This window comes from Apis dorsata, unplaced genomic scaffold (genome assembly GCF_000469605.1).
Source record: "Apis dorsata unplaced genomic scaffold, Apis dorsata 1.3 scaffold_83, whole genome shotgun sequence".
Classification (NCBI taxonomy): Eukaryota; Metazoa; Arthropoda; class Insecta; order Hymenoptera; family Apidae; genus Apis; species Apis dorsata.
The window spans coordinates 1132578-1143498 of NW_006263381.1; the positions used below are offsets into that span (position 1 = coordinate 1132578).

The 10921-nt window shown below is 22.5% G+C and overlaps 3 protein-coding genes across 11 annotated transcripts in view; 1 reads left to right on the forward strand and 2 right to left on the reverse strand.

The window, feature by feature from the left end:
• LOC102681414 (epidermal growth factor receptor substrate 15-like 1) overlaps nucleotides 1-5196 on the reverse strand; it is an 11091-nt gene extending 5895 nt beyond the window's left edge. For 3 of the 4 annotated variants that reach the window (XM_006611161.2, XM_006611160.2, XM_006611163.2), the window contains exons 1-7: nucleotides 4910-5196; nucleotides 4411-4455; nucleotides 4071-4304; nucleotides 3732-4004; nucleotides 3432-3644; nucleotides 3206-3363; nucleotides 2966-3125 (exon numbers count right to left, since the gene is read on the reverse strand). In XM_006611161.2, the coding sequence (XP_006611224.1) occupies nucleotides 2966-3125; nucleotides 3206-3363; nucleotides 3432-3644; nucleotides 3732-4004; nucleotides 4071-4304; nucleotides 4411-4455; nucleotides 4910-4936 (1110 nt within the window). In that variant the 5' untranslated portion in view covers nucleotides 4937-5196. The remainder of the gene's footprint in view (nucleotides 1-2965; nucleotides 3126-3205; nucleotides 3364-3431; nucleotides 3645-3731; nucleotides 4005-4070; nucleotides 4305-4410; nucleotides 4456-4909) is intronic. The other variant, XM_031508339.1, reaches the window with a different exon arrangement.
• A 403-nt stretch (nucleotides 5197-5599) lies between these two features.
• On the reverse strand, nucleotides 5600-7356 carry LOC102670564 (PCI domain-containing protein 2). 2 transcript variants are annotated; one of them, XM_006611165.2, is made up of 5 exons: nucleotides 7201-7356; nucleotides 7070-7111; nucleotides 6849-6970; nucleotides 6252-6733; nucleotides 5600-6171 (listed from the first exon to the last, which is right to left on the reverse strand). In XM_006611165.2, exons 1-5 carry the CDS (start codon nucleotides 7219-7221, stop codon nucleotides 5657-5659), a joined length of 1182 nt encoding a protein of 393 aa, XP_006611228.1. In that variant the 5' UTR covers nucleotides 7222-7356; the 3' UTR covers nucleotides 5600-5656. The 2 variants fall into 2 exon arrangements, with proteins under 2 accessions (XP_006611228.1, XP_031364194.1); XM_031508334.1 differs by having other exon boundaries at nucleotides 7070-7136; nucleotides 7201-7337.
• A 674-nt stretch (nucleotides 7357-8030) lies between these two features.
• LOC102670701 (protein lingerer) overlaps nucleotides 8031-10921 on the forward strand; it is an 8794-nt gene continuing 5903 nt past the window's right edge. For 3 of the 5 annotated variants that reach the window (XM_006611166.1, XM_031508332.1, XM_006611170.1), the window contains exons 1-3: nucleotides 9924-10122; nucleotides 10236-10599; nucleotides 10807-10921. In XM_006611166.1, the coding sequence (XP_006611229.1) occupies nucleotides 10510-10599; nucleotides 10807-10921 (205 nt within the window). In that variant the 5' untranslated portion in view covers nucleotides 9924-10122; nucleotides 10236-10509. Of the gene's footprint in view, nucleotides 8441-9923; nucleotides 10123-10235; nucleotides 10600-10806 lie in introns of those variants that run through there. The other 2 variants (XM_031508333.1, XM_006611168.1) reach the window with 2 other exon arrangements.

Here is a 10921-nt window from a genome sequence, read left to right on the forward strand (position 1 = left end):
TATAAAATTATATGCATGAATGAATAAATATTTTATAAATATATTTTGCATCTAAGAAACAAAAATAAGTAAACTAAAATTTAAATATAATCTACATTTTAAAAATGTATTATTTATATAATCATATTACATAAAATAATTAAGACACTCATATCATATTTATGTTATAATATTAAAATATTTTTTTATTAATATATTTCTTTACAATAAATGAAATATTATATTAATTATAAAAAATGACTAAATAATTTAAATTCTTCTTATATGTTTAACATATTTTTCTATTAATTAATGGTAAAAAAAATGAAATTTCTTTTTTGCTAGAATTTATTAGCGAAAGCTTATTTATAATTTTCCGATCTATTATATATCTAATATTAGATCAATTTATAGAAATAAAGGTACTATCATTCAGTGTATTCATTATGAATTCTTCTATATATTCGCGACGAGTCTTAAACTTGATTTTTCGAAGATCATCTGTACCATACAAAGATTTTAATTTTGCTTTTCTTGCTTCTGTTTGTAACTGTTTTGCAAATATAACATTTTTTGTTTTTTCTTTTTTCAAAATAGCTGTAGGTGATTTATAATTTATTGAAAGAGATACAATTTTTATACAATCTCTCATATCCAAATTTTTTTCTTTTTTTATGCATAAGGACATGCCCAATCTTGCATTTAAATTATGTTTACAATCTTTTGACATATTTCTTAATTTCAATATAAAAAATTAAATAAATATATAAAGAATTGAAAATCGAATATCAAGCTTCATTTGGAATATTATAAAACAAACTACTATGCATTTAAAATTGCTGTTATATTTATTGTATATAGTTTTTAATTTTACAATAGCAATAAATTTATGGAAAAAATATAATCAAATTCGTAAAAAAATAAGTCAAGTATTGAATAAACAACAAGGTAATAATTTTTTCTTAATAATTTCTTCTCAATAAAAATATAATAAATTTTTATTTACATAAAGGGAGTGACTTACTTCTTGATATTAATGAATATGAATATCCAAAAGCAAATGAAACACTTAGAAAAATACACAAAGAGTTATGGCAGGAATATTATAAATGTTTAAAAGAAACATATAATGAAATTGGACCAGAAAGAATTATGTATCCAATAACTTATGAAGTTCTAATAGGAACATTAATCACGTATGTATGATGAAAAAAATTTTATATTATTAATTTTTAATAATAAAATGATTAAATATAAATATAATAATTAAATAATAAATAATAAAATATAAATTTCAGACTAAAATGTCAAATATGTATATCTCCAATTGAAATATATACTAGCAATAATATAGAATGGTATTTTAATAATACTGCTAATAATGAAACAAATAGGCTTATAGATGAAACAGACAATATATTTATTTCACCAGAAGATAGAGCATTAATGATACGTAATATTAAGGTACAAATTATTAGAAATATTTTTATTACATTAACATGAAAGCTTTTTTTAGTCTGATCAAGCTGGTCAATATTGGTGCAAATTTAAAGATACAATATCAATATATTATTATATATCTATTGATACTGATCTTGAAGGAATAAGAACTGTATATCCTACAACAGCACCTAACATGCTTCATGCAATGCCACAAGAGATTATTCCAGAATATAATTTAAATATTTATACAATGTGGACTAAATGGTCTTTATGTTCTAAATGTAATGCAATTGGTAAAAAAATACGATATGGATACTGCACTCTTTCTTCACATGAGCAAATTATTAAGAAAAATGTAATAGAAGAAAAACAGTTGGAAAATCATAAAAGACAAAGTACATTTTTTCTATTACTACATAATAAATATTTATATTAAAAAACCTAAAATAACATTGATTTATAATATAATAATATTTAGCTATAGATAAAAAAAATGAAACAATAGAAACAGTTCAAAATCAAATTATAAATGAAAGTGTGAATAATAAAATCAAAATAGTTTTACGTTTATTTAGAAATAGAATACCATGTAAAAGTAAATATTTACCAAAAGCTTTGAATATTTCAAAAATCAATGATAGAAAAACAGAAATTATGGTGCATTATTGCAAAGTATTATTAAATATTAAAAAAAAATTTTATGTAATATTTATATATCATATATATAACTCAAATATAAATAATTTGTTAACAGGTAAAATGTTCAGAGAATATAATATTTGAAATAAGAGATAAGAAAGGAAATGTGCTTGAAAGTGCAAATAATAGTGCTGGTATATATTCTATGGTTCAAGGGATGCCTGCTCCATTATTACCAGTTATACGTACAACAATTTATAAAAAATATAATAAAAAAGCAACTCTTATATGTCTAGGGTAAAATAATATTAAAAATTAAAGAAATATATTCAAATTTTATCTAATTTTTCAGAAACTTAAATGCAGATATACCAATTATTTGGAAAATAGATGATAATGTTTTAAATCCATCTATCATTAAAGATCAATCTCAAGGAAGAATTTATATTAATTCACAAATGCATATAATTTTCAAATCTTTGAAATTCGAAGATACAAATATCTATAGGTAAATAATTATTTAACTTTATCAAATTAAACAATAAATTTTTAAAATAATTCATGATCATATTTCATAAAAATTTTGTTTACAGTTGTTGGCAAAGAAATAAAATTGTTAGTGTAATAAAATTAAATGTAACAGGAGAAATAGAGCTTCAAACAAATTATAGCATAATTATGGTTGGTGGAATTCTAATAATTATTGTATTCATGTTTCTATTTTGGAGAGTATTTCAAGCTCGTAAACGTATTACAATACATTAATTGTATTAACTGTATATCGTATATTTAAAATAAAATAATTTTAAAAATATTAAATTAACAAATATATTGTATTATATTAAATTATATTAATTAAAAAATATTATATTCAATAAAAATTTTCATATAAAAAGATATTTACCACAATAGATTCAGATGGTTTCCGCATAGAAGGTGGTACCATATCAGGGCTTAAAGTTGCAGGTGGTTCAATACCTCTGAGCTTCTGTTTAATAAGCCACATGGCTAAAGCAAATTGTTCTTTATTTAACTTTCCACTTTGACATGTATCACAAAGACTCCTAAAAAATAAATAAAATAAATAATTAAAAAATTTTATATCTTATTTATCAGTAAATAGAATTAAAAAATATATATATACCATATATGAGCTAATACAGTTTGTGGAAGTCCACTTTGAAGGAAGACATCTTTGATTTCAATACCTGAGACATATCCATCCATATCTAAATCAGCTTGCAAAAACAGTTTATCTGCTGCTATTTGATCTTCAGATGAAATTACCCACTGTATATTTATCTAAATCATATATTTTTATGTTTCAAATTTAAAATTTTTAATTTTTTACTTTATTATAATTAAAATACCTTTGTTGTATCCAAACCAGTCATATTCTTCATTGAAGACACATTGGGTAAAGGTGGAATTGGTGGTGGAATTGTTGTTATTACACTCATTGATGCAGAAGATTTTGATATTGGTGCAGTAGAATCTTTTCTTTTTCCTGGTGGCATTAACTCTGGTGGAAGTACACTTGGTATAGCATATTTCTCTAAAGCTTTATATACTAAATGAACAGCCTGTATTAAATAAATAACTCAAGCTATATTAAAAAATTTAAAATTTATTTATCATGACTTTTATATCTTATATAAATAATTACTTACAACAACAAATTCATGTCTATCCAGCATACCATCTTTATCCATATCTGCAAGATCCCAAATCTTTCCAAGTGTATCTAAAGGAAGTTTACTATCCATAAGAACATCCTTTACTTTATTACCAGGTATATATCCATTTGAAGGTTGCAAACTATCAAAAAGTTGATCATATTTGGCTCTTTCTGAAGGTTTAATGGACCAATCTCCATTATTGACAGATGTTATTACTGGTAAAGTATTTATAACATTTTTTTGGGATATTATAGGAATATCACCCTAAAAATAAATAACATTGATAAATATAATATCGTATTTCATATATTAAATAATATAACAATTTACCATTTTTGGAGGTGGCAATTCTATATTTAAATTTGACATACTAAGATCTCTTCCTGCTTGAGCCAATGCACAAAGTTTAAGAGCAACAAAAAGACCAGACTTGTCTAATGAACCACGTGATTGTGGATCTGCCATATCCCATATTTTACTTAATATAACATCACTTAGCTGAGATTTCTTAAGAAATCTTGCAGCTTCCATTGCTCCAATGCGTCCATATCCATTTGGATCCACCTTTAAATATAATTATATTTAACATGTTTTTTTTGTAATTATTCAAATATTTAACTTTAAATCATTTGAATTTAAAAATAATTTAAGAAAATACATCAAAATATACCTGGTTATAATAAGCCTCATATATAGCAGTATGGCTTCCAGCCACCTGCAAAACAAAAATTATTATACTTATTATATTATAAATTATATTATATTATAAAATATTATATAATAATTTTGAGCTTAAATAATTCATAAATTTTATCTAAATTTTATTTATATAAAATTATTACCGAAAATATACGCTATATTAACATTAACAAATATGTAAATAAAATTAATATTTCATATTAATTGCAACAATTTTATTAAAAAATTTTATTAAGAAATATTCAAAGAAAATATAATAATTTAAAATCAATTTATTAAAAAATTATTTGTATTGTCAAAGAAGTTTAAGTAATCGACGATACAAATGGATCATATTCAGAAATGCATGGTAAAATTGATACTATTTTTGCATGAAAGAAAAATAAATTTAAAAAAGAAATCGATTGATAATAATAAATTTAACATATCAAATATTATAGCCTGATAAAATTATAAAAATTAAAATATACCTGCGTGGGTGATGGCAGGGCGGCCATACTTGCATTGAACACTGGCTTAACCAATCAGACTATGAATCGATATGATGTTAACTATTTTATTTAACATTTTGTAGATAAATTTTATTTTTGTTAGATATACTAATAAAACACGAAATAATAGTTATATTTTCTCTTTTAAATTATTTAGATTAATAAATAGATGAAATTTATTAACAATATGAATCACTTCTTATAATGTTTGATTGCTGTCTTACATTTCATCTTCTTTCCAATAACCAATCATGCAAACTAGACTTCATGTAAAGATATTAACATAATTTCAAATCTGTTATGTTTTTTAATTCTTAAATAGAATTATATATAAAATATAATTTATACATATTTATATTTATATTTATATAATATATTTTATATATTTATTATATATATAAATTTTTATACATATTTTATATATTTATTATATATATATATTATATCTAAGAATATCTAAGACAATTTATATCTTAAATAAAAAAAATTTACATATATAATAATATAAGAATATGAGCATAATAATAAATAATAATAAATAATAATAAATAATAATAAATAATAATAAATAATAAATAATGTAATATGGATATATTATATTTGAATAAATATCTAATTAATTATATCATAAAATTAAAAAACAATATTGTATAAATAAAACAACAAAAACATTTTATTAAAATTAATTTAATTTATTAAGAAAAAATACATATAATCTAGAAATAATTATAATATGGTTGAAAGCCGTGGAAAAGGATTTTGTTTAGAAATGACTAATTTTTTATGTTGATGTGATATATAACCTTTAATTTTGCCTTCATAAATTAAGTTTGCAACAATGCATTCTACTTCATCCATATCCACATCATCAATTCCATGCATTTCTAAAGCCGAAAGTAAATCTTGGATAGGAATTTGATGTATATTCAACACTAAATATACTTTCTTAAATAAATTTCTATATGCTATTATTTTCAATTTCTCCACAATTAAATATATTCCTGCTCCTATAAAAAATGATTCATGTTTTTCCATTACTTTTTCAAGATTACGTAAATCTCCTTTTTTAACAGCTTCCATTAATTCTCCAAATTCCATTAAATTATATTTTTTTAATAAATTATGTTTTGGCATATATCCTAATAACATTTTCACTGGTACAAGATAAGTTAAAATTAATCGTTTATTTTTTGAAGATTGTTTATGACAATGTTCAAAAGCATAAGTAAGATATTCATCAGCTAAAAAATAATTAAAATAATTATTTAGAGCAGAATAAAAATGTCAAATTTATCATAAGATATTAAATTTCTATAGTTACCAGCTTTATAATCACTATCAAACATTGCTTTACGACCTACAAAAAATTTATAAGTAATTTGCTGTGCTAATGCAAAATGTGCTTTATATGGAGATGATTCTATTGCTCTTATTAAAGGTCTGCATAAATGCAATTTATTAATTCTAAAATATATTTTTAATAATTGATTAACTAATGCCAACATTCCCCATCTTTTTGTATCATCTTCTGAACTACGATTATCACAAGCACACACTCGAAAGCACCCCATTAAACAATCTGCACACTTTTCTAAAATTTCTCCAGGTTTCATATTTTTACTAGTTTTTGTATTCTCAGCACAAACTGCTAATAGTCTTAATTCTAAACACATTACATTCATAACAGGTAGCATCCAATTTTCTTCTTTTTGCATTTGTAAAATTTTTGTTAAAGATTGAACTGCAGAACTTTGATAATTATACATAGATAATGAATCATCTTTATTCATTGCTGCTATAGTTCTAAAAATATAAATACATAATATTATATTTATAAAATATTTATATAATAATAACATATATGTATATATAATTAAAATAATAATAATAAAAACTTATTAAGATTTAATTCAATTACTTTAAATGATAGAGTATCAAATCATCAAGAGGAGTGGATAAATGTTCCATTGCTTTTGTTATTGCAACTTCAGATCCAATTTGTGAAATTAAAACATGATTATGTCGTAAAGATAACAAATCCTTAAATAAAAAATTTAAATAAAATTTGCATTTTTATATAATTGATATAGATAATGATTATTTATATTTATTTATTGATTTATTGATTTATTTATTTACCGCTAAAGTATCACCATCCTGATTTAACCACATACGTCTGACCTAAAATATAACCCATATATATAACCTCAAAATTGTCAAGTGTTATTTTAATTATAAAATAATATACGTTAAGTTTTTCAACAAAATACCTGCATTATGTATGAATCCATTATAACATATGTAAATTTAATATAACAATTTATTTTGAAAATTTCTTTGTTATTAAAATTAATCACATTTTTTTATATTATATATCAATGCTGCACAATCGTATAGTTTAAACATTTGAAGAAACAGATGTCTCTACTATTTATTACTTATTATACTATTATAAGAAAAATGTTGCTCAGAAATAAGAAATAATTAAAAATTATAATAATTATTAACATATAATTATTAATAAATTATTATATATTATATTATTCATATCATATTTATATATAAATATACATATATAATAATAATATATATAATAGTAATATGATTATATTTGTATTTATTTAAATATGTTTCAAAATTTAAAAAAAAAATTTAAATACAATATTTTAATATTGGCAAAATCTTATATAAAAAAATGTTGCATATTAATATACATATAATATTTATTATATATTTAGAATATAAATATTTAAAAAATAAAATAAAAAAAATGTAAATATTTTTTACATTAAATAAAATTTTTTTTTATTTTTATTAATGTAAAGTATTAATAGAGATATAAATATATTTAATTAAATATTTGAATAAATATTAAATAATTTGAATAATATTAAATTATTATAATATAATAATTAATAAATGTGCAATATATAATTGAAAATGAACTTTTAATTTTATTATTATGAATATTTAGAAAATTTGTCTTTCTTTAGTTGACAAACCTGAATTTTCTAATATAAAATGGCTAGCTATATGGAGCCTGATAAAGTGTAGAGGTGGTGCTGCCAAGTCAGGGAGGGGGGTCCGTGGTCACGTGACCGAGCTGCGTTTTGAGCGCACTAACCAGGTACGAACAAATTCGTTGTTTTTTTCGTGGTTTTTCGCGCGCCACGGCCGAAAAAGCCGAGGCGTCGTGAATTTCGCTTGTTTCTGACTCCGGACGTGTCCTTTGAGTACGCAAACAACGCCTATAATAACTGTGAGTTACTTGCAAATACTTTGACTCGATCGTCTTACGGAGATCTATCGATGCTCCACCGCGGCGATGGTTGACAAGCCTTCTTCGCAAAAGCAGAAATGGCGTCTACCGTGCACATGGTCTGCAGAAAATATTCTACATCAACGTCGTAGTACTGATTCAGGAGTATAACATTCTACACGGCCAATTTCTTTATCATCCATTTGAAGAATTTTCACAACTCGCTTACAAACAACAACACAACGGACAAGGTGTTTTTTGTGATGCGCCTGATAATCCTCCTTCGTCATATTCTCACCGCGCACGTCAAAATTTATCTTTTTTTTAATTACTTCATCGTCTTTTAAAATCTTCTATGTTGCAAAAAAAAACACGAATCTTTTCGGTGTATTTAATTCTTTACATCGAACAACATGATCCTTGGGAATTTCACAAAATTTCTGGATAAGATTTAGATCATTCTGCATATCACACTGACGCTTAGTTATCCATTCTTCTTCTAGGCAACCGTTTTAGGAAAAACGTGACTATTTTAAGAAATACTTATTAAATCGTTTAATTTTATATTTATCGTTATTAGTCAACCCTAACCTTTTCATCTCTGTTCATGAGGTAGAAATAAAATTGTATTTTGCAGACGTTCACTCAATGTCGATTTTTTTATTATAAATTTCTTCATACATATTTTCATAATTATGATTTAACATTATGCTTCATATATATTATAATCATACAAATATTTTTATATACCAATTATTTTTCTTATGTAGGTTATTTTCAATCTATATTTATGATATAATTATTAGGATATTGGATAATGATGGTATTCAAAAATTCATAAAATTTTATATGTATTTTATTTTTTCAGTTCAATTCTTTATATAATTTAATTTTATTAAGCATTATTATGTATAAATAATCATGATTATAGAATTTCTGATATATGGAAAAACTTACATTAAGTAATAGTAAATTATAGTTATCTTTTTTATAAATATTAATTTATTTATAAATTTATATGATTTTTTGTTTACATTAATATATAAATTTAATTAATATTTAAATTTTAATCTAATTTTTTATAATTTTTTTTTATTTTTGATATGTAATTAAGATTATTTTAAAATTTCTTTTCTTTAGAATAAAATTATATTAATATTTATTTAAAAATGTATTTTGCTAGATCAATTTTATTAAAATATTAAAAATTTTTTTTAATTATTTTATGCATTTCTAGTTTAAAGTATATATCTTATTTATAAGTTATGTTTTATAATTTAAAATCAATAATCTATTTAATTTTATCAATAATTATTTTATTTTATACATTACATATAAATATTTATTAATTATAATTTTGTCATATATTTTTGTAAAAGAAAAATATTTTCTTTTATAACATTTACAGATATTATTATACTCTTAAATATATGAAATTTGTAATTAATATTAAAAATTTATAAAAATGGATTTAAATATAAAATTATAAAAATTATTATAAAAATGGATTTAAATATTTAAGAAAATTTAGAAAATATAAAATGTGAACTATATATTTTGTTATTGCAATATATTATACATTATAATAACATTTCAGATTTTTTATATTTAAATCAATTAATAAAATTAAGTTTCAAATAATAAAAATACATTTAAAATCCATATAATACTTGTTTTATATTATCATATTATGTCACATTGAATATACACAATTAATTATTTCTTTTGTTACAGACTGTAAATAGAGAGTGTATATAGTGTGATAAGTGAGTGATATAGGTGTGTGGGATTTTAGTTGGCAATGAGTTCAAGCAACAAATCGGTGTCCTCCGGTGGGAGAGGCACCAATAAAAATAAATCATCACAACAGCATGGAAAATCAGATCATCATCAAACTAAATCATCGGATTCAATAAAACATGAAAAAATGCAGGTCAGTAAATACAACCTATTGTTATTATGAAAAAATGATTTTTTATTTTTTCTATCTTTTGATTTTATATTAATGTTGTAAAGAATTTTTTATTAAAAACTATGGCGTTTTAGCCAAACACTGTTCAGATGCGGCATGCACAAATCATTGACACTAGAATGGGTAGTGGTGAAGATCCAATTTTGAAAGAGCGTATAAAGCAAGTTATGGATATGACTAGACGGTCAGAAGACGAAGTTGTTATGGCTTTACATGATAGTGATGGAGACTTGGATCGTGCAGTTAATGATCTTTTGGAAGGAGTAAAAACAGAATGGGAAGTGAAAAAAAAGAAGCCTCGTCAACCTAGTGGTTCAAAACAAAATATGGATACTTCTGGTGGTCAAGATGAAAGTGGTGATTGGGATGAAAGGCGTAATCAACGAGGAGGTGGTCCTCCCCGTATGCGAGGTCGTGCTAATCATGATAATCGTGGATGTATGTTAAAAAAAAATTGAATATTCATTATTATATAATATTCATTATCATATCAATGATATTAATATATACTTATATAATATATAATATAAATATAAATATATATATAAATATATATATTATATATATATAAATATATATATATAATGTAATATTAAAATATAATAATAAAATTAAAATATTAACATATTTAAAATATTTCTGTAGGGCGTGGTCGAGAAAATAAAGAAAATGAAAGAAATATGGAGGATGGTATTCGTGACGGCAGTTATAGTGGTAATAGAAGGGGTAGAGGTGGCCCAGGCAGACCTGGCCGAGGAGG